The sequence below is a fragment of the Phocoena phocoena genome, chromosome 1 (assembly GCF_963924675.1).
Source record: "Phocoena phocoena chromosome 1, mPhoPho1.1, whole genome shotgun sequence".
In the NCBI taxonomy this organism is placed as follows: domain Eukaryota; kingdom Metazoa; phylum Chordata; class Mammalia; order Artiodactyla; family Phocoenidae; genus Phocoena; species Phocoena phocoena.
Window position 1 is genome coordinate 144,090,539 of NC_089219.1, and position 25,701 is coordinate 144,116,239.

Below are 25,701 nucleotides of genomic sequence, written 5' to 3' on the forward strand. Positions count from 1 at the left end.
CACCTTTGAAAAACTGGAAGAAAAAAAAAAAGAAAAAGAAAAAAGAGGAGAACCATTGAAGAAAGCATGAAATAGCAGCTAGCTTTCTTATGTGTGCTGAAATTGTGTCTTTTGGGTTAACTCCCAAACTCTCCTATTCTATACACTCTTCACGTTTTGGTCGATTACTAGCTTCTGAATTAGAAGAGACTGTATCCATTTCTTTAAAACACTGTACCTAAAATGAAGAAACACTTAAAAATTAGACCGTCACCACTTTGAATATCCATCAGGGTAGAGTGGAAATGTATAGGAAAATAGGTCATTCTCATATGTACTCCTCTCAGGAGGGGAAGATCGCGTCAGCTAGCAGCTGTTAACAAACTTCTAGTGTAGGCAGGAATCTTATGGTCAAGTTGGGATGTCCTTTATTCCTTACCATAGAAAGGAATTCAGAAAATAGTGTTTTTTGAAAAAAGAAGTGTTAAATATTAAACAGAAATGATAATTCTTTTAGACCACATAAACAAAGTTGAGCAAAGAATAAATTTGAAACTTATGTGCCTTTTAGTATCTGAAGCAAGATAAATAGAAAATGATAACACGTTATAGGGGTTTTTCTGTATGAAAAACGATAGATACTTATTACCAAGAAGAACCTATTGCAAAATTTCGAGAGGTGACTAGAAATCACATGAATTTCCAGTCTCATTTTGAAAGAGTCAGTTTTGTACAAAACTGCTTTGCCTCCAAAGAAAATGGTACTAGCTTGTGGCGTTTGCCATTTCTCTTAGGAAAGACTTGACGGTTAGTGATTATGTTTCTTTTTAAAATTTGACCTTTTGGGGTACTTGTGAAAAGTGAGTTGTTCATCTACCACTGGCATTATTTTTAAATGTGTGATAAAAAGCGACTTACTGAGTTCAAACCAAACAAAATATTTAAGTTTATCAAGTGGTTTCATTGAGTTTTCTGACCTTCTCAGCAGTAAAAACAAGAGACACATCACTGACTACAGAGTAGTGCTGTGTCACGGGTCTCCCTCTGCCAACCGCCGTGCGCAATAAGCCATCAACCCAGCAGAAGCATCTTTTAAAAATGCCCTTCCTTGCTAATATAGACTTTACACACGTCAACATTCTTTTTCCCTGAAAATTAACCCTATTTTAAGTCTCCAAATGTTAAGGGCCTTGGGCAAAAGTAAACTAAAGGCGGAAGGAAAAGAACCATCCCCTTGCAATGGAAAACAGAAGAAAATGAGAGAAAGATGATGAGGAGGGATTACCAGCTGATTTTGTAACACATCCATGCCTCCCATACACATATATATGAAATCAAAATCTAGACACGGATAACTTGGACATCCAAAGGGGACTGCTACTATTCATACATTCGAAAAGAGTTGTTGAAATTTCTACTCATGAAGCAGCTCTTGTAGGCAGTTTGGGGATTTGAAAATCTCAGGGACTTCACTATCCAGCTTGCAGATGACCTTGTATATAGCCTTCTTCCAGGAAGGATCAACATCTTTGCCTGCGATAATGGCATTGAAAAACTCCCGTAATGTGATCTGCGCAACTTCCAGGAATCTCTCTGGAACCTGCTGATACAAGGAGACAATGGCATTAATAAAGTTTTCAGTTTCAAGCCTCCAGTTCTTCAAAGGAAATTGAGCTAAGTTCTTTCTTTCAGAAAGGGGCTTACATGGCACCTGCATTTTCTAAAAATGGCCGGCCTCTATTCTCTTATGTAAAGTCGTTATATATAGTAGCATTGTAATGTGGGGTTGACAGCTTTATAGAGTTTTAGAAAAAGACTTGTGCAAAGGATACATGCAGAACTACTGAAAAACTGCGATTCCATTGTGAATATCTGAGTAGAAAAAAGGCGACATACTGTTGGGATTCCTCACTTCATTAAACAGGTGTATTCCAGAAGCAAGTCGCCACCTAATCGTTCAGAATTTGAATCATATTTCCATTGTGAAAACAAAATGTGTTCTCAAGAGTAGAATAATAATTGGCCTTTGATATAAACTAAACTAAACCCACACTATAGGTGAAGATAGCAAAAATCTTAGTTTCCTGCTTGTATCAGAGGATTGTTGACCCAGATGTTAAACTGTATATTAAAATAATCTGCACTATAAAGTACAGGCATACCTTGCTTTACTGCGCTTTGCGTCACTTCATTGTGCTTCATACATAGTGCGTTTTTTTACAAATTGCCGGTTTGTGGCAGCCCCGTGTGGAGCAAGTCTATCGGCGCCATTTTTCTAACAGTATCTGCTCACTTCATGTCTCTGTGTCACGTTTTGGTAATTCTCGAAATATTTCAAGCTTTTTCATTAATATTATATTTGTCATGGTCATCTGTGATCGGTGCTCTTTGATGTTACTATTGCGAAAAGATGCAACTCAAGGCTCAGATAACGGTTAGCATTTTTAGCAATTAAGTATTTTTAATTAAGGTATGTACTTTTTAAGACAGAATGCTATTGCACACTTGATAGACTACAATATAGCATAAACATAACTTTTATATGCACTGGAAAATCAAAAGATTTATGTGACTCGCTTTATTGCGACATTTGCTGTATTGCGGTAGTCTGGAACGGAACCTGCAATATCTCTGAGGTATGCCTGTCCTCTATGTACAAGAAAAGAGTAAGATAATGATACTAACACTGAATCCCAAAATACAAAATTTGTACTGAATCTTAAAATCCTACATTGGAAAATACTTTACCTCGAGATTAGAATTGCTCCATGAGAGATGATTTATGCAGCTGATAGCAATCATAAAACCCCGCATTTTTGGACTGCTTATTATGTGTCAGGCACTGTGTTATGTACTGAATGTGAATTATGTCATTCAGTTCCCCCAACATCTCTGTGATTATTAACCCCATTTTACAGTGAGAAAATGGAGGCTCAGAGAGATTAAGGGAATCGTTCAAAGTCATTGTACTCTAAGATAAACATGCTTCAAATATTCTTTTCAGAATCCCTATCTGTTAATCCTTTTCTCCCAGAGCAGTGAGTATATATGTGGGTGTTTTTTGTGTATGTTTATTAATTATTTATAATAGTTGTTTGTTTAATAGTCTAACCTCTTGTCTAGGGAAAGGAATAGCTATTCATGTACTTATTCAGTATTCTTTGTAAGTTACATGGTAAAGCATGGCCTATCTTTCCCCACAACAAGGAAATGGATTCACAGAATCATTCCATGTACTCATAATTTTCCAAATACACACTGACACTCCGTAGATTTCTTTTAGTGGGGTACTTATACATTAATAATGTTTTATTTTTACAGTAAGTGCAGACATACGAGGAAGTAAAATGCACTGCAGTTATATGTGTAGACAGATCTGTCTACGCATATACAAGAGGTATATATTTTCATCTTTGTTCACACTTGCCCCTTGCCAAAGTAAAAGGGAGGGATTGTCATTTTGAACACATTTGACCCCTTTCTCCACGCCTTTTCTCAATTTGTGCAGTGGACCTTTCTATAATGATAGTAACTGTTAAAGAGAATGAAAAAGATACCAGACATCCCTGTCTTACATATTTGGAGTTGGACAAAGAAGTTCAGTGCATCCCATGGCAAGTCACTTGTCCTTTGAAGGAAACCTAATAACACCCCAGAAAAAAAGGACCCCCATCTGGGGCTGATCAGAATCTAGAACAAGTGAAAAGTTTGAGAAGCCCCTCCCAAAGATATTGGCTAGTTTCTTAGGACACAGTCCCCACCACTGCCTGGAAAATCATGGAAACATCACCTTGTCCCCCATGGATGTGCAAACCCATATACCCCAAAGGCCATTCCCTGCTGAAAATTCATCTGTATTTTCAACTGAACTTTGATGATTTTCTCCCCAACCTCCTGCACATACATGAGTATTTGTGGGATGGGAAGGGCCTGGAAGAGCAATCACCCCTCCTAGTCACCTTATACTAAATAAAAAGTAAAAAAAAAAAATAAAAAGAAATTTAAAAAGAGGGCCTTCCCTGGTGGCGCAGTGGTTGAGAGTCCACCTGCCAATGTAGGGGACACGGGTTCGTGCCCCGGTCCGGGAGGATCCCACATGCCGCGGAGCGGCTGGGCCCATGAGCCATGACCGCTGAGTCTGCGCGTCCGGAGCCTGTGCTCCGCAACGGGAGAGGCCACAACAGTGAGAGGCCCGCGTACCGCAAAAAAAAAAAAAAAAAAGTCATTAAGCAGCCTTTTTGAGTACTCCTCCCTCTTCCCCAAAGATGATCCTTCACATTTTATCAAACGGGCATTACTGAGAGAGGGATTCTGGCTGGAGAACAGTTATGCAGTGCAACTACCCACTCTAACTACTAGGTTTGGGAGCTGTTAGCCAAATGCTACAGAAACATTATCAGAGTGGTTTTCCTGCCCATAAGCAACAGATCCACGATGAAGATCTATGTTCCTTGAACACTCGGGGATGTGGCCTGGCCTGGCGGAGAGCTGCAGGGACAGAGGGTATGGCAGCGGCTCCAGATGAAGTCCCACCCACTCCAAGGACCCTCCAAGAGATCTGGGGAGCCAGGGACCAAGGTAGCAGGGCTGATGTTTAAGACAGTCAGAGGAGGGAGGTGCGTCCAGAACGGCATCAGCCCTGGAGGAGGGAAGAAACGTAGTTCTAGGGTTTGCCTGAGAGCAACTCAAAGTAATTTCTTTGGGGGCACGTGCAGCCTCCACCCTGTTATTCCTTATCACTCGCCATGCTGGTTACTGGATTTTAGTGGGTCTTATCCTGTTTTAAACATTCATTTCTTTTGGCAGTAACCTTGGGCTGTCCTTTAACATCTTTTATATTTGTGTCTTGATGTTATTTGCCTTTTCACCTACTTATTTCTAGATGTAATGAATTTATCGTAAGAGGTCTTTAGAGAGGAAGTCCTGGCTTCTATTCTGCGTATCCCTCACAATGCTTCACAGAGCTCTTTCGCATCATCTTTGATAAACGGTTCATAACGAGACCCTGCCTTCTGCTTTGTTCTACACTGTGCTAGAGTCACACTTACCTTCTCCCTAAATACTGAAAAAAAAAAAGGAATTTTAAAGTAAGGATAGAAAACAGAATTTAAAGACTTGAAATAGATCTCAGAACTCATTTCATAGGTGAAGAAACAGATTCTATGAGATGAAGAAATTACGAGATGAAGAGACTCAGGTGAAACAACTTATCCAGGTGTCTTTCCATTAAACCATGCTGGCTCCTTTTTAATGCAATGTCCTACTTAGAAGAGGCATCAAAACCTTGACAAGCTGTGGATCTGTGGTTTAGAAAAACCACGGAAGAGCTAGTAACTTCAAAATAAGTGCACATGACACAAAAGATTCCCAAGAGGAGACTACGGTTATTGGTTTATGTTTGGGAAGGGATGAATTCTTTGCAAATAGTTTGCTAATTTCTTGCTTACTTTGAGGCAATACTCATGCAATGGATTGGGCTAGGTAAAAGAAAGTTATAATGACAACCGAGCTGAGTGCCAAGGAATCCCATCCACAGGTAGAACTATCACCCACGAAAAAGAGACCCGTACCTCTCTGCCAGAAAAGTTTCCCCAACTCCATTTAACAGAGTAAGGGGCGGGGGAGTCCTTTCTGATGTTTTTTGGGGGGTATCTTCGAATTCAGGGTAATGAGAATGGTGTTGCCCATATTTTTTCAGTACCTCTTCACACCTAATGGATTTCCAATCACTAATAAACATCTGCAGAAAATCCCTTAGTGACAAGTAATCCCTTATCTAGCTTTCTTTTAATAGAACCCAGCAATCTGCAGAATGAACCCTAGAGTTATCTCCTCAGCATCAGGTGGCAACAGTCAATCAAGTCCCTGGAATGCAAGACAATGCAGGCCGCGGGGAGGGGGAGGGAAGGCCGTGCCTTTGGACATGCCACAGGGGAAAAACAAAAGGCTTCCAAAGTCTCTGGCTGGGACTCTGAGGCTATTGTGGGAGTGCTGAGTGTTCTTCAGGAGAGGAGAGTGGAAACTTTGCTTTGATAAAAGGCATCCCAATATAGGAACCTCACCCCAAATGGTCTTGCCTCTCCTTGCTCTGATATTTGGAGGAGAATATGACTGCGGGGAGGTACTTGAATGCACTCGTATATTTCAAGGGGGTTGGCTATCAGCATCCTCCCATTTCACCACAATTGTTTGCACTTGAGTCTCCTCAGAGCCCATGAGGGCCCCGTGGGCTTAGATGAAACGGGAGAAATGGGAGGATGTTTTCCAGTCTGTCAGCCCGTGCCCGAGTTGCCCATATGTGCGTGCAAGGCGCGCGCACGCACGGTGTGTCGGGTGAGTGCTTGTTTTGCTGTTCTTCTTTTTTTTTTTTTTTAATCAGAATGAGTGGCAAAGACACGTTTTCCCCCCGTCTTCCTCCTCCTCTTCCCAGTTGCTTTACCTTCAAGGATGATTTGTTTTATTAAACTGACTGTCCCTAGCCTCTGCAGTACATAATAAAAGCCTGACATAGCAGGCTGCCTGCTTTCTGTGTCCTGCAGACACTCATCATAAGTGTCAGGACATACCAAGGTTAGCGGTCACTGGAAGTGTGCTCACTGGCCCAAACCTTGCCAAACGCTCTTGGCAGCTGAATGAATGTCACAGAGAATAGAAGGGGAATTACAAAGGTTAAAAAGAAGACAGCCTCTCCTATTTTCTGGAGATAGAGAAGCCGATTTTTCACACCTCGGAAACATCCATAGGCTCATCCATCAGCCTCTTGCAGGGGACCTAAACCCTGCCCCTTTCACAGCTCCCCGTGGATACCTTTCCAACCTCCATCCCCTTTAAAGACTGGCCCACTGGCCAAATTTCATCAGTGGAATGATCTTTGCTGAAATGGACAGAAAACAAACCAGGCATTGACCTCTCTCCCTGGCCCCTCCCCGATAACCAATGGCTCAAATGGCTTATCAAGCGAATCAATCAGTAGATTACGATCTTATCAAGAGAGATCATCTTTCAGGTTCACCTTTTAAACTGTTTTTCTTTTTCAGACTTCAGTGGGGAAATGGAAAAGGAAACACATATATGGGCAGAAGTGGCTAACTGATGGGAAAGTAAAATCCTGGCTAGTATTTTGGTGAATTAGTTTGCGTGTGGGTTTTCTTTCTTCATCCTCCTCCATTTAAAAAAAAAAAAATACTATAAAAGGGCAATAAAATGCTGACTGTAAGAAGACCATGTCAAGGAGAAAAGGGTACTGGTATTTTGGATACTCTTCACTGCTCGCCTTGGAGAGAGAGTTATTCTTGTCACAAACCCTTTTGTCTGCATCTGCTGACCGCTTGCCTGTAGCCAGCAGCATACTTTAACTGTTTTGTCACCTCCTAACATCACATGCATCAGCTGTTGGGCTTTTGTTACGGGTATTGTAGAACTAATCCGCCGTGGCTGGTCTACCGTGCAGTAAATAAAACAGAAACGGGCTTCTCAGACAATTCTGCATGAATATTTCAGATGGCTTTTACAACTCCGATTCACAAAATCAAATAAATAAATAACTCCCACAGTCCCCCGCCCCGGCCTCTACCCACACAGAAACAAAACCCCTCAAACTAGACCCAGATGCCTCCAAGTCAACTGCATTGAAGGCACTGACTTGAGCCTTCAAGCGATTGTTTGAGTGAAGTTGAAAGAACGGCGATCTCTAAACTTCAACACTGTGGTGTTTGTATATATTATTAGAGTTAAACGCGTCTGATTCCGAAAACTGGGTAAGAGGCTTTGAAAATCTCGAGAGCTACTTTTCTCCTTGGGCTTTCTAAAAAAAGATGTCATGCCATCAGTAGTATATAGTTAGGGTCGCCCTGTCAAATCGCTCTTATTGTTTCCATCTGCATTTTCTTCCCTTCCACTCATCTGAAAGGGGCCAAAGGAAGCTGCTTGCGCATCTAATTCATCCTAAGAGCCTTTCCAAAATGTTTAACCTGTACTGGAGCACAAAAGGAAAAGCAAACTTTGGGCCAGGATTTTTGCAACTGAATTGACGTCGTGAGTTCTCTTAAGGGATAAAGAATGTACTAACCGTAACCATATACAGTGAGGCATTTTTCTAGACAACTTCTAAGTGTCTTTGGAGAAGTTAAAAAGAAAAAGGGCATCTGTGCGCGGCACACACACAAACATCAAGATCGTAGGAAAGGGGACAAAGTTGAAGTACTTTCCCGAGCATTCATTCACCCTACTGTGCAACGTGATTCCTCTAAACAAACTCTCCCATCCCTGATGTTTGTTAAGTAAATATTGATCAAGGAGAGACATATCTCCTGACGGCAGTGGCACAAACTGGGGACTTAGACTGCAGACAGAGCGGACTTCAATGGATAAACTCAGATGCTTTAGTAACTCCTCATTGAGATTATCAGACAAAAAGGGAAGGACAGATGCGTTATTGCTGTTCCCCTCCACTGTCTCACTCTCACTGAATTCTCCTGCCAGAGGTGGAAGAGGGGAGTCGCGGAGCTATGAAAGATGGTGACAAGATGCTGCGACTAGGGGGGTCTCCCTTAGCAGTCACACACGCATTTATTCTGCGTGTACAGCCGGGGACCAGCTGGCCCTTCAGAAGGGCAGAAAGGGTGCAGGGGATGGTGAGATTGTGTTCCAATGCCCTCTCATTATGGGGAAGGATTGGATGGGAAAACAGGCACGAATGGGCTTTGTATCCAAATGTATCCAAATAGTATCCAAATGTAAGGTGGTGGTTAGAACCTTAAGGAGGAGTCCATCCACTTCCTAGGAGCCAGTTCACTGTGATTATTAAGTGTATGCGAAGCAGTGTCTTGAGAGATGCTTTGAGGAGGTTCACGTGGCTGATTTTATTGGCCGAGTCAACACACTGAGAAAAGTTGCTTTGTGTTTCCCAAGTTTTATTTCAGTCATTTCATGATTGTGACTAGAATCCCGTCAGGGGCTGAATGGCCACAGAAGCTTCCCTGGAAAGGCCAATTTTAAAATCAACTCTAAAGACTAGGTTTTGTGCATTAGGCACCGAGTACCACAGTCAAAGAGCAAGGTGTTATATTTAAGAGTTCCTACCAAATGGCTATATGGCGTTTAAAATTTGATAGGATGCTCGCACCTCTGTTTCAAAGGACTGGAATTATTCAGGGAGCGCTGGCTACAAAACTGCTTGCAGACGCTACACCGAATGAGGCCGAGGAAGATTCTGCAGCCACAACCGGGCTTCAGACTCAAGTCTCTCTGACTCTGATGCTCCAGGTGGCTTCAGCTTTCAGGGACCTTACAGGATTAGGTCAGTGTGATGCCCACACAATTTTAGGCCTATGAGTGGGCTCACCTCCTACTTACATGTTTTGCTACTTAAATATGTGAAGGCTAAATGCTTATAGGAAGTGGCGAGAGTTCAAGGCTATCCTTAAAACAAAACAACGAAAAAAGAACCACCCCCCCCCCGCCATGTTTCCTCCGTCTAAGCAAAGGAACACATGGCAGTAACAGTCTGTATCAATTTTTTGTAAACCTTCAAAAGAACAACGTTCTGTTGAGCGAAATTCAGTAGCATTCTGTAAACATTAATTTAAGGAAATCAATAGACTCAGTGAACTAAAGCCATATTGCAAGATAAACTGGCCAGAGTGCCACTTTGTCAAATAGATTTTCGTTTTCTCGGCCTGATAAAGACAGTTTCAAAACGGGGCAAACGTGTTGCAACCAAGGTTTGAAAAGTATGTGACCTTCAAACAGTCTCATTCTTCCTACAAAGCTGGGTAAACATACTTTAAAAGTGGTAAGATGGTTTAGAATTGATCTGGCTTTCAAATTTTACATAGGGTAGATTTCTTGGTTGTCTCACAGGAAAAGAGGAAACACAAAATAACGCGCAGATTCAGAATAGAAAATAAATGTACTTGGGAGAAGGGGTTAAATTGTCTTGAGAAAAAGAGCTCTGGGGGCAGTGTCGGTTGATGCTTGATTTTAAAAAAAGAAAGGAAGAAAGAAATCTTTATTCATGCTGACCTGATGGGCAACAGGCTTTCTTGCCAAACTCCAAAAGCCAAACTCTCTAGTGGGTTTGGGATCAGAGGTTTCAGCTGGTGGAAGCTGCTCCATTCTGTGAGCACCATGCAGTGTCATATTAATATGCAAGGGAGGAGCTGGGGGCGGGGAGGCCAACCTGGGGAAGGGCCGGGGAAGGACCCTGAGTGGGCGAGGTCCACGCAACAGCCTCAAGGTTTCTCTCAGCCAGCCTGCAAGAACTGCAGGGATAATTAGGAAAAGTGGCAAAAGGAAAGCCTGTCTCTTGTCTTGTGGCTACAGCAGGGACCTGCACTGGGCTTGTGGGAATACACTTCCGAGTGAAATTGCCCGCCATCCCCCGATGCCACACCAGCTCTTATAAATGCCGGCAAAGTGGCGCCTGGCTAGGACATGGTGCAAACAGTCCGTTGGAGGGAATGTAATAAAAAGAACGAAGGGTCACATGGGAACTGCAAGGAGGGAGGTTAAGGATCTACCTTGACTGGACAGTGGAGCGCCATGGCAAAGGATGCCAGGCAGTGGACTCTGGTCTGCGGTGTGGCCGTATGGGCTTGGCCATCACCCCTCACGTGGACTTCTCTCAACAGCGCGAAGGAAGGGCCAAGGCTGCCCTGAGGAGTTTCTTTGTTTCCTCACCTGAATTTGAATCTTTTACCTTTTAAGAGTGGGTATTCACAAAATACAGAATTCACAATAAAATTCCTATACGTTTCAGGTGTTGATAACATACACATTGATAAAATGTGCTGGGATTGAGCATTTGGAAAAACTGTGACTTTAGGTAATAAAGAAGACTGCCTTCACATCGATGCTACCTGTTAATAATTTGTGTATACATTTTAAACTGTGTAAACATCCCACTGGCAACTTTGCCTATAGATACCAAGATAAATAACCATGTCTCCCACAGCCCCAGAAAAGGAAGTCCTAGCTTGCTGGGAATGGAATGATGAATGCCTTTATAATAAACTCTATGAGGCTGTCAAAATTATTTTGTGCCGCTGAAATCTGGTTCACCAAATATGCCTAAAGTGGCTAGTTTGCTTGCAGGTCTTGGTGTTGTATGTATTAGGAAATCCAATAGTTGTCATGTTATTCGTTGTAATGAGTTAAATTTTCCTTCTCTCCCAAACACGTCTCAACACGTGACTCCACGTTTAAACGAGCATCAGTCAAAATAAAACAAACACAGAGTCATAGAAAAGGCATCAAAAACTAAAATCTCATATTTTCTCCCATCCCTCCACCCCCAAGAGACTATAAAGATACTCTCCCATCTTAAAAACAAGGGTGAGCTCTCTGCTGGAATGACACATCTGGTAGGCTGTTCGGATAAGATCGGACCGAGACTACTGCATCAAAGAAGCGTCGTTTTGGAACTTCAGAACTAGAAAGGATCTCGGAGAGTTCATGTTCTACCAAAGAGAGAAAAAGCCTCAGCCAGGGGTCGGCAAACTTTTTCTATAAAGGGCTGGACAGTAAATACATAGGCTTTGTGGACTACATTTGGTCTCTACTGCATATTCATCTTTTCCACATTGCTTTACAAAGAGAAAAACCCTTCTTAACAAGGGTCATAAAAGACAGATTCAGTGCCAGAGCCGGCCTGTAGGCCAGAGCGTGCCAAACCCTGCTCTCAGCCAAACTTAAGAGCTAACCACTTTTCTGAAGGCCTAGTGCTCTTTCATTCTTCTCTAACCCTGTGTCAGCACACTAGTAGTTCTTGCAAGGGTAGCTGGGATCAACATACCCGAATTCAACCTACATTGTCACGCCACTCCTCAGATGCGTGTAAGGCTGGCCGTGTCTACAGGAATAATTAATGGACCACACAGAGAGATGCGAAGAACCGGGTGGACCTCAGTCTTGCCCTGCTTTGACAGGGAGCTTTTCGTTAGGAGCTTTCCTGCCAGCAAATATTCAAACGAACTACATGGAGGAATCTATCCCTCCTTCGTGACACAGGTAATGAATCAGCTTCGAGGGGACAATAAGCAGTATACCAGTCGCTCTGCAGGCTTAACTAACTTCCCTTCAAGTCAACCCCATGAATTACGTGCCAACCGCGTCTGAGTTCAAGACAGGCTCATAGCGCTTGAAGTTTAACTTTTGCTGCCATTACTGGGTGAGGCAGTAGGATAAACAGGGCCAAGCTTGCTGCCCTTCTTGGATGGGAGATTATTCGGAAACAACATGGCATCGACTCTCCAATACTGCACAAAGGAAGCTGGGGCACAGATAATCCGCAGTTAACTCCTGTCTCGTTGGAGAATGCATTCCGTGATTGTTTTCTGCAGAGGTTTACCTTCATAATTCAGCTTTGCCCGGGCTAACATCAGAACTAGCGTGTGCCCTTTATTCATGTGGATGGAGCAATGTGAGAGAGAAGCCTAGGGAGAAATTGCTGGGAAGTGGGGTTGAGGCAGGACAATGAGAATAGCATTGCTCAGAGTAAGCACCAAAGAAGGCACTGGGAGATACGGATGCTAGATGAACAGAGCTTCGGAGAACGCCGGGTCACGGGAGACACCGCCTCTCTGCTGACAACAGCTGATGCAGCCCCAATAATACCTGGGTTGTTTTGGGAAGGGACTGGGATGAAAGGCAAAAAAGTCAGAAAAAGTCTGCTTTGTGTTCTAGGGAACTCTATGGGTTTCTCCTCCAGGCTTACCCTTTGCAAAACTAAGCATGAGCCGTATTTCAAAAGCAACCTAAGAGTTTTGTGAAGGACTCGGACATTCCTTTTTCGAGAAAGGTAAATAGCTCAGAAAGTCAGAGAAACAGATTCCGGAAGGGCCCCGGGAGCCTTTGGAAGTCCTCTAGAACCCTACCGACACCTCATGGGTCTGGAGGTAATGTTTGCGGTGGGAAGACTTAGGATGCTGTCGAGACCCCGGGACTGGCCCTGCTGAAAGGCAGGGTCAGAAGTCTACATACAAATTATTTTGTACACCTTCAGGTCATTCAAGATGACGAATCTCTGGGAATTCCCTGGCAGTCCAGTGGTTAGGACTCCACGCTTTCGCTGCTGAGGGCACGGGTTCATTCCCTGGTTGGGGAACTAAGATCCCACAAGCTGCACAGCACAGCCAAAAAAAAAAAAGATGATAAATCTTTGAAAAATACTCTCTGTATTAAAGGAAGTACAGTGGCCTTGAGAGCACAGCCGACTTCTGCTTCTGATCATGCCTCTTCCTTCACCCCTACTCAAACCCCCATATCTGTTCTCAGTGAATATATTACCTTTTACTAAGAGTTATTTTTAGTACCAGGTTTTATTTTCCACTGTTAAGGTAGCCTTAAAAAAAAAAAAAAAACAGAGGTTGGGTACAATGACCGTAAGAAAGATAGAAAAAACATATCCAAGTGACCTGTGTGAGGATGTGATACCTCCCGAACACAAAGTTGTACATACAAGATCCCAGTGGAAAAGACATTCCTGATTGATTACTATCATTTGGGACATGCTTAAAGGGAAGGATGATGTTGGTTTTACAAAAACGACCCACCAAGCCTAGTAGTGATGGTAGTTATAACGTCTAAAACAATTAATTCTGTCTTGGAAGAGGGGAGATGTTGTATATTCTACAGAAGTTAATACGTATTACACAGGCCGATCGTCTGGGCTGAGTTGTGGCCTCGGTGGAACGTGTGTGGGGACAGGTATACAGGCTCTCTGTTAGTTTGTTCAGGTCCATATAGTCTCCTAGAAAACCCACAGGCATGAGGGCTTCTCGGATGAATGACCTCACTGTTTGGCTGCCCTAGCCACCACAACAAAGTGAGCAGCAAATATAACGCCAATAAATTGTCTATGAATTTGAAAAATTCGCCTCTATAATCCCAGCAAGGGAGTCGCTACATCTCCAAGGGCACTGTTAAAAGATCTGCAAAGAGGGCCTTCGAAGAACACTAAACTGGGCACCCTGGAGATTTTTACTGAGATAATTAAGACACGGCAGCACCCCAAGGGTGGAAGTGGCCCCACCTGTTTGCCATCTGTATTCCCAGGACCTCCACAGTCACTGCTTAAAGCTTTGCATCTTGCACGGGACTTATGTAGAGAAGGCATAATGTCTTCTGTTCTAGAATCGCAGAATTTCAGAGCTAGAACAAAGCTCTGTCTTGAATCTTATCACTTTACAGGTGAACAAAGTGGAGCCCACAGAGGCAGGTGTTGCCAGGGGCAGGCCCTCCAATCTGGGGCTCCTTCCACGCTACCCTGTCATCTCGTGGCTGCCCTTCTCATCTGGAACCCATGACTCCAGAAGCCCGGAGCTGTTCCGGGCTGCCGTCATCTTTATAGCCAACCTTGGGGCAGGAGGAATCACTTTCTCTTTTCGAAACCAGTTTTGCACTGACTCTTTGTCCCAATTCTAACGGGAACTCCCTGTTTGCTCTTCTGTTTGTTTGTTTTCCTGTTTAGGGTCAGCAGGAAATGATGCAAGAGTTGGGTTACTGACAGTGGCGACAAGGGAACTTCTCTTTGGCTTGACAAATGAATGAAAGCAAATGCTTACATAGCGCTGACTTTGTGCTAACATATTCATGGACATTCATTTAATTCTCACAACAACTCTGTGAGGTAGGCACTATCATCTCCCCCATTTTACAGATGAGGACACTGAGGCAGGCACGGAGAGGGTAAGACACTTGCCAATGTTTCACTGCTAGAAAGTGTCAGCGCTGGGATTTGATCCCAGGGACTGGTTCCAGAAACCATGCTCTTAAGTTCTACGCTATTATTAGTCCAGGACCACTGACATTGGAAAGACTCCCCCGAAGGAAGTCCCTTTTAAGATCTCAAGGTGACGTTTTTATATAAAATTATACCTACTTGTAAGTGAACATTTTGTTTCCTGCTTGAGAATAATACAGAGATCAGAGCTTTCTTGCCTTAGTTGTCATTTTTATAGACTCAAGCCCAAGGTTAAGGCTGTGTCTTCATGACGTCAAACACTCCAATACGTTACCCACTAAAACACTGAAAACATCTGCACAGCAGGGTGGATCAGTGCAATTTTTATTTGGCTGGATATCTTCCGTAGACACAATCAGATTTGCAAGAATACTTGCCAAGGGTCTCATAAATTGGTCTCATAGGATCATTTGAACCAGTGAGTGCTACTGAGATGCTAGTCAAGAAATCCAGCCTCTGAGGATGAACGTTGGGGGCGATCAAAAAAGTCGCATTGGAGGTGTATGTGAGGTATAAAACCGTGATGTGGCCGCCCACTGGAATTCTGCCCTGGTGTCCTGTACTTGTAACTGTCCCTCAGGAAAACATGGTCCTGCCGGAAGAGCATTACAGAAGGGCTGCTATAAATGATCAGGTGCAACCCACTTACTGTATGAGATTAGACTTTTAAAAAGGATTAGAGCTCCTTAATCTGGAGAAATGAAGATTAAGAGGGAGTGATGATCAGAGTCTCTAAAATCAGAGAGGAAATGGAGACTATGGCCACAGTCCTGTTCACAAATCCCAGGATATTCTAACAAGGGATATCCCTTTGGAGTTCCAGGGAAATCACTTTAACAGCCATACAAAGAAGATACTATTTTCAAAGCAGGTAAGAAATTTAGAGAATTACTACCTTGAGAAGTGGTGTATTCTGAGCATGGAGTTACATTTTTAAAAAGGTTTTAATAAACCCAGGGGTGATAAAACCATAATGATCTAAAAATGGCAGGCTAGGAATGTTCTGGGGACATCCTGAGTCTTTCGAAAATGATGCAATCAGTGACAGGTACCCGCCTCTCCCGACATGCTCCCTGCCCAGGGCTGGTGGCCTACTGATCTGGCCACCTCTGTCCTCACTTTGATACCTAGCTTGTTCCTAATATTCAGAACAGGGGTCAATGACTGGTAAGCTCAGAAACCTAGTACAAAACAGCAACTCATTCCTCGGAGGGGGTTTTCTTTAATCCTTGCCAGGGTCTTTGTCCTCAGATTCCGAATTAGAATTCAGGACAGTGATCTGACCATGCTTCCTATAAAAATATGAACTTACTCCTTTCAGTGGACCTTAAAATTAAAACCTACATTTTACTCAAACAGAGAGACGTTGGAAACATCTTATGTTGCAGTGGTGGGGGGACAGAACTGGTTAAACTCTCTATTGGAGAAGCTGCTAACACAGGTCAATTAACTCACATTTAAGGGGAAATTAAACATACCGATTATGTAGTACCCATCACAGCCCAAGATATTAAGCTCTAAAATTTCCTGCGGTTAATGTAGAAATCAGCACACCTTAAGAAAAGCTGTGGCTCCATCGAACATATAGAATAAAACTTGAGAGAAATGTTTTAGCTCGTTTCCAAAACAGCCACGTGTTCGGCACTTTCAATATCTAATAATAGGTCATTGTTGGGGAGCCAAAGGCAGCCAAAAATAAATAAATTAAAAAAAAAAAAAGGTTATGACAGCAGGAGGAGGGGGCAGGGGATTTTGGGAGGGGGTAGAGTGCAGACGAAGATGCCATGCAGAGAAAAAGAACCTTCAGATGACTATAACATGCTCAGCGAGGCATGAAGAATATTTTCTGTACTCACATTTTAGACTGCTTGCTGAAGATTGGTAAAACGTGGCAACGTGCAGGAGGAAATAAAAGAGCCGAGGAGAGGGAAGGGGCTGCAGGAGAAAGGCATCCATCTCCAAGCAAATGCCTAATAAGTCCTCATTCTAACCGTAAGTACCACTGTAAGTTGGGAGCAATCCCGTGGTATCTTTTCAAACTGCAAGTTTGAAAACGTTAGTCCTCATGTTGGGGAGATATTCAGAATCACTATTCGTCTGGGGAGGAGGAAAGTAGGAAGGTGGGAAGGGGTGAGGATGGGTTAAGGGGTAAAGAGTTGCCTTGTTTCGCGTTGTGCACTTTCAAGGGCTCTGGGCAAGAACACTGGGACATCTGGAGTTCAGAAGTCGAGGAAAATGGGGAAGAACCAGGAAGATGAATACGCGATCATCAGCTACACAAAAGAACGGAGCAGAAAGAAGCCTGGATTTGGGCACTCGCGTCTGGCAAGGAGGCCGCCAGCAGGGCTAATGAAGCATTTGTGGTGCAGGACGATTGCCAGCGCAACAAAGAAGATGTGCTTGGGCTCTGCAGATGTGCCAGGGCCCCCAGAGCAAAATAATGACATAATCACCATCAGTGTCACAGACCAGACTGTACACAAGGTGACAGGGGAGCAGGGGGGCTGTAATACACACACGGGGAGGACTCGCCGGGGCCCATGGCGGCTGCGCCCTGAGGCCTGGGATGCGGGCAGGACTACCTGCCTACCTCTCTCTAGCTGTATCTCACATCCTAAGGTGAGGCTTGTCCCCACCATTGGTGGCTGTGTTTTATCCAATCCCAGCTACTCCTGAAGAGGCCACAGAAATCTGAAAAGCTTACGAGAGATTCAGACTGGTTGGAAAAGGCTGGAAAAAGAGAAGGAAGGGGAGAAACGGAAGGAAAGAGTCTTGAGTAAAACTCCCTGTGATTCTGCTAAGTTCTGTGCTCCAACTTCCACGAACCTGACCCTAGCCATTCAACCCAACCCGAGGGACAAACATTAGCATGAGTGTCAAGGTTTCCTGCTGCAAAGAAAATGCAAGAAATATTTGGGGGCGCCTGGAGGGAGGATCACACAGTAGCAATAAATGGTCCACCTCAAAGCAGAGCACGAAAACAACAGGAAGGCAGGAGGGAGCTGCCCCTGCCCATTTTAAACAAGGTCTCTCAGCTGGCCTCGGCACCTGCCCTGGCTCCAGCTCCGTAAGGTGGGTGTGTTAGTACAGCTGTCTGGCTTTTAAGTGACTTTTGTCAGTTTGAAAGTGAAAAGTCTGTTTGAGGAGCTGAAAGAACAATAGCCCAGAGGCCGGAAGAAGGGCTGGCAACACAAAGGACTTAGACTACACTACTGTCCCTTTTCATTACTTCTAATGAAAGATTCATAAGAATAACTTAAATTTTTTATGATCCCCTTTTTGGTATGACTCTAGTAGTTGTGTCAACTTCCAGATCCAGGTTCTCTTTCAATAGCAAAGGGTCTGTTGTGAAAGTGTCTTCAAAGAGCAACAGGGACAGAATAGATTCTGGCCATCCTGTAGGCCCCTTTCTCCAGAAGACACTGCTCTCAGGGACACAGAAATGCTCTTTAAATACGGTTTCCTTCTGCCTTGAGGTCTCTGTGAACACTACAGGGAAGCGATCTTAAACCTCTCTAACGTGCTAGTTCAACTGCTCCTAGGAAGAGCGATTCTATTTGTTTTCTTGGCTTCACTCTGTATAACAGGAACAGTAGTATAATCATCATTAATCGCTCTCTTTTCCCTTTACTTTGCAAATAGCTGTCTCCATAGTGCATCTTTATTTGGTGTCTCAGCCAAAAGGGCAAGGGTAGGGAGGGGGGGCGGGGAACAGGTTGTATTTGTTTTATGTCCTGTTACCAAATAGCACTGAAGACTGGCTTGAGGCGATCGTGGAAGGCGAAACAGTATTTTAAAACGAGGATAATCTACTTTCAAGAACCAAAGTCCTACGCTTCATCAGAAGAATGTTTGCAAAAACATTCATTCTGGCAAGTGTACGCTGAAGTGGTTAAGAGACGTGAGTGAACGATCCTTTCATTTTCTGCCCTATGGCTGAAACAGAACCCAACAGTTAGAAGTGCAATAAAGTCCTGGGGGCGGGGCCGGGGTGGGATGGGGTGAGGAAATGTGATTTAAAATGTTATCTGCCACGTGAAAAGGGATCGCCAACTTTTGAACAAGCCTGGGGTTCGCTAAATGAGTTTGTTTAATCTAGGCGAAATAAACAGGCTGCTTTTCAAAAGGTGGTTAGACCTGCAGACATTTAATCCAGGATGGGCCGAACACAATGATACCGACCCACTGAAAGCTCCAAGCACCACCGGCGGCTCTCAGCAGAGACCGGGCTCCCTTTCTCCTACTGATGACCCTTTGTGGGGCACAGAGAAAGAGGCGAGGCGAGGAGAACGGAACGTCAGACAATGGCCATCATGCCACACACTGCCTCTGAACTTTCCTCATCTCTGAAGGACAATTAATTATGAAGGCCTTAGGGGTAGGTCGAAGCAAGGGAAAAACCCAATGCTGTCCCAGCAGTGGACGCGGCTGCCACCTCTGTGTTTGCTAAATGGCTTTGCCTGTTGGGGTACAGCCACCAAGAGAGCCAATAGATCACTGGGCGGGGGGGAGGTGTGGGAGGAAAGCAAAAGATTTTTTTGTGTGTGCGCCTGCCCTTGTATAATTCTATTCTCACTGTGAACTCATCCATACACAAAACACAAGGACAATTTTTTTTTTTTTAAAGAGAGAAAAGCCACAGGGTAGGTTGCAGCAGAAACGGCCTCTCAGTGGTGTGTTAAAAAGGATGGTCTTTTCACCAAATCATTTCACAGAGGCAAAACAGACAAACACAAAGAGTTGAGACTTTTTCTCTGACATTAAATGGAGTAACTGATAAGGTCAGACATATGATACCTAAAGACATGAATCTGTGAACTCTTGAAGTCAAAGGGCCTCTCTGTACCGAGGAACAATCTTTCAAAGGAAATAGATCATAGAACTCCACTGAATCTGCTTTAAACTTTATGAAGCAGGAGGAGAAAAAGCTCTAAGTAGGGAAGCTTGACAGAAGAGCCTTGAACTATTTTCTGAAGGAAAGATGAGACCCTCCCTAGGCTGCCACAAAACATCTTTTTTTTTTTTTTTTCTAAAGGCTCCTCTGAACTTTGATACCAAGACACTGCCATTGAAAGTTGTATAATTATGTGCTATAGCCACTGTAAAAATGCTTTGTTCCCCCCAACAAAGGACAATAAGCGAAGTAAAGCGACATTACACTGTATCTTTTTCTTTAAGAATGTTGAGAAAGGTCATGGAATGCTATAACTAATAAAGCTGTTGAGTAAGGAGGTTTTAACGTTGATTTTACTGTGCTTGAATGTAACCCAATGACAAAAAGGACACAGGGCGCTAAAAATGCAACGACATTACCAACTAGATGATAAATCAATGGGCCTGCTTCATTATTACTGATCAACACCTTGAATCCCAAACGGACAGCGGTGTAAAAATGAAGCTTCGGGCACACAGTTCTCCCTGTGCCCTCCCCTACCCCTGCCAACCCCCCCTTCCCCACCCAGCCTGGCGTCTTTACTGCTCCCTCCTTCAAATTTCAGGCAATCATTCTGTACGAGGAATATGTTTCCAGATAGCCATGTGTGTACATATATTTAGAGAACATTCATTTAGTCTCTTAAAAGATCGATTTGGCTTGTCAATGGGGGGACTGGCAGGGAAGGAAACGGTAAAGGTTTCTTTTCCTCCTTGCCACCCACCAAGAGTGTGTTGTGTGATCGTTTAAATGGCACCTCGGCTTTGAGGCCAAAAGACTGCAAGAGCAGTAAAAGGGTTTCCCTCCTGTGCCAGTTTTCCAAATGATCACTCATAGTTAAGTATCTATTTGGAGCAGAGGGAAGCGCTTCCTAAATCCACCTGTCCTCATTTTTCTGTAAAGAGGTGACAGGGCGAATGAAAGACTTCCAAATATATTAAATCTTCTTAAACGTGCGTCGTGTGGAAAGCGGGAGGGGGCTGGGAATGGGGGTGAGCCTGGTGGAGGGAGTAGCACTATATGTGTTTAAGTGTCATGTGTTTGGGTGGGTGTGTGCGTGGGGGGATGTGAGGAGTGCTGCCTTTTCATTTTCTCTTTCTAAGAGGAGAGTGAGAAGACACAGAGAGAGGCCTGCAGAAGTACCCTTCTTGCCTGTCATGTGACACCTAGAAATAAGTCAAACCACTGGCTCCACGATGGAACGTCTGCCCCGTGAATTATTAGTATCTTAGGAAATGACATTTACAAGCCCACTAATCAATGAATCAAGTTCTCTTTTCTATTTGTTTCTAAGCCTTCCATCCGAAGCCCTGGGTCTTTATTGAGGGCAAGGGAAGTTAGTCACTCCTACTGCGAGTTTGGACCCTGCCCGCAGTTAATTGGCTAGCCACTAATGGCCCACGGGGGACGCCTGGCTGACCACGGCGGGGGAAGAGCTAGCTCATGGGAATGGAGAAAAGGAGAAGGAGTGCTCAGGGAAGTCTTGGAAATTGATCGCAAGCCTTGCCTTCTTTCCTGCCCCAGTCGTGAAGGAAACAGAAAAGCAATACAGTCCAAAGCACATGCCCCTGCGGTCAGAAGGGTCAGCCCGGAAGAAGGGGTCTGCTACATTCTCTTCCCAACCTCCACGCAGGCCATCCCAGACCCCAAGCTCTGGGTCATCCTGCCTTTCCCAGCGGCCAGTCTACCTCAGTCAACCTAGGGTGGCTGTCTTCCGGCTCCCTGAGCAGTGCGTTTAACCTTTGTGACTTACACAGATCAGTTGCCTTAGTTGAGTTCTCTGCAAAAACGGGTCAACCTGCCTTGGAAACTGACAGCGCTCATTGCCTTCTTTCCCTGCCACAGTTGTGAGGGAAACAGAAGTAATAAAATTCAACTCCTATGCCCCTGAAGTCAGAAGTATCAGTGTGATTTAAAAACTGGGAAGGAATCCCAAACCTCATTTCCCTCCCGATAAAAATCAATTTTGGAAGCTCTTCAAAATGAAGTGAGAATGAAGCATGGCAATATATACCATAACACCTGGAACGACAAATGTATCGTTACCCATCTCATTTAACGTGAGAAGCGGGAGTTAAAAATGAGGCCTGGACTTCCCTGGTGGCGCAGTGGTTGAGAGTCCGCCTGCCGACGCAGGGGACACGGGTTCGTGCCCCGGTCCGGGAAGATCCCACATGCCGCGGAGCGGTTGGGCCCGTGAGCCATGGCCGCTGAGCCTGCACGTCCGGAGCCTGTGCTCCGCAACGGGAGAGGCCACAGCAGTGAGAGGCCCGCGTACCGCAAAAAAAAAAAAAAAAAAAAAAAAAATGCGGCCTGTCACTGAACGTGCCTGTTTGAACACCTTCACGGACTCGTGTTGGGAGGGAGATGCCCGACCCCTGTCCTGTAGCCAACTTTCTTCCCTTGAGCACAAGCTGAAAGCGTGGTTCATCCCCCCCTACCCGCCCCCTTCAGTGTCTTCTTCCACATCCCCTGGGTCTTCTCAAGCTCTCACCACCCCAAGTCTGAATGCCGTGCCAAGAATCTTGGCAATTGTGTAAACTGATACAAAAGGCAGAACAGGCTCTCCTGTCACTTAGAAGGTTCTGACTCATACAAGACAGGAAATGCGCGGGGTCTAGAAGAGCAGGGAGATGCAAGCCACTCCCTCTGCACTAGTGATAAACCTTCCCCATCTGCTTTATTTTCCCGCAGGCCAGGGGTCAGCAGCCACTCCAGCCTTGAGAGCCATCAGCAGCAGGGGCTGGAGGGGGGTGGCGCTTAGCAGTGACAGAGGTGCCACCAGCAAGCTTATGACAGAGGCAGAGATGGAGCAGAAAGCTGAGAAAAGACAAGGGTAGGAGGAGGAGGGAAAGAAGGAAGGAGAAGGTAGCAAAGGACAGAAAAGCATTAGCCTCACCCCCGCTCTCTCTCCCTGGCTCCCCTGTTCCCACCCATTTAGAACTACTTTAGAAACAGTATAAAGCTTTAGGCAAGCTGAAGTATTTCTGGTATTAATATCCATATCATTAGTACTCACATTAAATTAATTAATGTTGGTAGACCACTTAGAAGAGTGCCCAGAACATACTAAACAGTCAATAAATGTGAGCTATTTTATCATTGCTACAAACCACTGATTAACTGATTGAGAAATTTTAAAATGCAATCAAGAAGATGTTTTATTATTTGGCCAGCTAATGGTTGGTTTAATATATTCCTTTAAATTGACTGGATCTTTGGGCATCATGTAGGCATAACTTCCGTCTCTCTACTAGGCCCCATATCTGGTTAAAAATTTCAGAACAAACCAGGTGTACAGTTCTCTACTTTGCCATCTTCTTCACTTGCTCATTTTAGACTGCAGATGCACTTGACTTGCTCGTCAGGGGAGAAACTCAGATGCAAAAGTCAAGCCGTGCATGCAATAGCAGCTGAGGTATCAGACAGAGGTGCTGGGTCTACTTCTGGCTCACAGCCACGGTCCACACTGGAAGAGCAACAATGATAAGACCAGTGGCTTTTTTTTTTTTTTTTTCTTTTTTTACAAATTTATTTATTTACTTTTGGCTGTGTTGGGTCTTCGTTGCTACGTGCAGGCTTTTCTTAGCCACAACTACTGAGCCCGCAGGCCACAACTACTGAAGTCCGCGCGCCCACAGCCCCTGGTCCGCAACAACAGAAACCACCGCTATGAGAAGCCCGCACACTGCAACGAAGAGTAGCCCCTGCTCACCGCAATTGGACCAGCGGCTTTTTAAGCATCTCACTTAAGCACTGACCTCCATGCACAAAGGCACAGAAAAGAAGGATCATCTTATCTGAAGATTTTGTTAGTAAGTGCCCCAAACTGAGAGGCTAAATTAAAAACTATTTCATGATATTAGGATCATATGTGGTGGTAGGGGTGTGTATGTGCATATGTGTGGGTAAGTGGAGGGGGCAGGGCAGAATCCAGCTCCTGCTTTGTTCTTAGCACATTTCCGGAAAGAGCCTAGTTTTTACCGAAGGAGGAATAAGGCCCAGAATAGTCCAATAACTTGTCTGAAGTCACATGAGAAGTGACAAAATTGCTCCCTGGGCCCCATACTCTTTGCACTGAAGCAGTCTTAAAATAGACACTGCAGATAAAGGAGAGGTGGCCTGGCTGGAAGTGGATATGATTCACAAAGAGAGGAATATCAGATGGTAATCATATTAAAGGAGGATTTAGATGATGCTAAATGGAGCAGCTTGTTGGGTATCTCTTGATTCCAGCCATCCCCTGTTTGTGTCATTTTGGCCCTTGCGCTGAGTAGGGGATTAAAACCAACCAGGTAAGGTTTACACGACCCTAAAAAATCCTAATGGGCACTGTCAGGATTTGTTCTCTTGAGTACATTACTCAGCAAAAATGCACAAACCATCCGTGGATCTTGGGCAATTCTTTTATGAAGCTTGACGCATGCTGCCAAACGAATATTTATCATAATAAACTGCAATTAGCTCACTAGCACACCGTTGAATTCTCTTAGCTCAAAGCTGACAGCAACAGACTTATCAGAAAGGGGGTGGGGAGATGTGAAGCTTTTAATAAGATTTCTTTAAAATGTTTAGCCGTCGTCATCATGCAGGGGAAACGGGTTCGATCCCCGGTCAGGGAACTAAGATCCTACATGCCACAAAGTGTGGCCAAAAAAAAAAAAGTTTAGCCATTGTCACATTCTTCAGTTTCAGAAGAAATCTGCTAGAGTGTTCTGTCCAAACAGTAAACCAGTGCTCTGTTCCAACAGAGACTTTAAAATACTGAAGCAGTAAGTACAAGAAGGATCCTCACTTTTAATGTGTTTGGCCAAAGAAAAACTTTGCTTATAACCCATTTGGCAAGAAAAATACATTGGTATTGGATAGCAGAGAGAAACTGGTGGCTTGCAGTATAAACACTCCAACTTTCAAGGAAAAACCATGACTTTCCCGCTGCTAAACTTCCCCATTCAGTTCTTCATAAGCCACAAAAACTGATCTGCTAAGACCACTGGGAGAAGGGTCCCCAGAGGGATGGGCAAGCAGCGGGGGACAGTGGGGTTCAGGTCGGTATTGACAAGGCCAGACCAAGGTGCCCCTTTCTCCTTTTTTTTTTTTTTTTTTTTGCGGTACGTGGGCCTCTCACTGTTGTGGCCTCTCCCGTTGCGGAGCACAGGCTCCGGATGCCCAGGCTCAGCGGCCATGGCTCACGGGCCCAGCCGCTCCGCGGCATGTGGCATCTTCCCGGACCGGGGCACGAACCCGTGTCCCCTGCATCGGCAGGCGGACTCTCAACCACTGCGCCACCAGGGAAGCCCTCCCCTTTCTCCTTTGACACTGAGAACTTTGTGGGCATTTGGGGGTACCTAGCCACAGCGTGTCCATTCTCATCATCAGAGGTTCAGCCTGCAGAACGCTTCCCACACTCCCACTTCCAGCCATCATTGCCCCAGTCAGCAGGGCTCAGCAAAATGCTTTTGTGGGTACTGGGAGATTCGCTAGTGTTGTCTCATGGAAAGTCATCACGTTCAATGAAAAATGCTTGCTGAGGCACCACATCAGCCAGTAAAGAAATGCCTTACTCATAGCCACACATCTCTTATTGTTGTATAGATACGGCTTTCTGGGAATCATCTATACTGCTTCATATGTGCCTGGAATATGCAGGTTGCAGACACGTACAAGTATGTATAAGACCGTATGAATGAAGAACAGCAAGCTCACGAAGCTGCACGTATGCAAAATGAACACACAAGGTTGTCCTCCCAAAAGAACAAAACCAGAAACAAACAAGCGAACAAAGATGTCCATGGGTCTCTTATAATAGGTACTTGGTAAATTCTCACACCGTTTCTTCCGGAAAGGAAATGAATGCTCATGAAAGTTTGAAACCATGGAATCACTTCCCCATCAATCTTTCTAGACTTTTTAAGAAAACAACTTTTGAAGCTACCACTGAACACAGCATATGTCAACTCAATCCACACGCCAGAATCTAAATATGAAAAAGGCCTATTGGGGTAGGGACCTCTTCTCTGGAAAGGGAATCACTCTGTGTGTGTTC

General features: G+C 44.4%; 1 protein-coding gene across 2 annotated transcripts in view; it reads right to left on the bottom strand.

Moving 5' to 3' along the window:
• Positions 1 to 451: 451 nt before the first annotated feature.
• Positions 452 to 25,701, bottom strand: part of PROX1 (prospero homeobox 1) — a 48,900-nt gene continuing 23,650 nt past the window's right edge. For both annotated transcript variants that reach the window (XM_065884715.1, XM_065884722.1), the window contains one exon: positions 452 to 1,579. In XM_065884715.1, the coding sequence (XP_065740787.1) occupies positions 1,394 to 1,579 (186 nt within the window). In that variant the 3' untranslated portion in view covers positions 452 to 1,393. The remainder of the gene's footprint in view (positions 1,580 to 25,701) is intronic.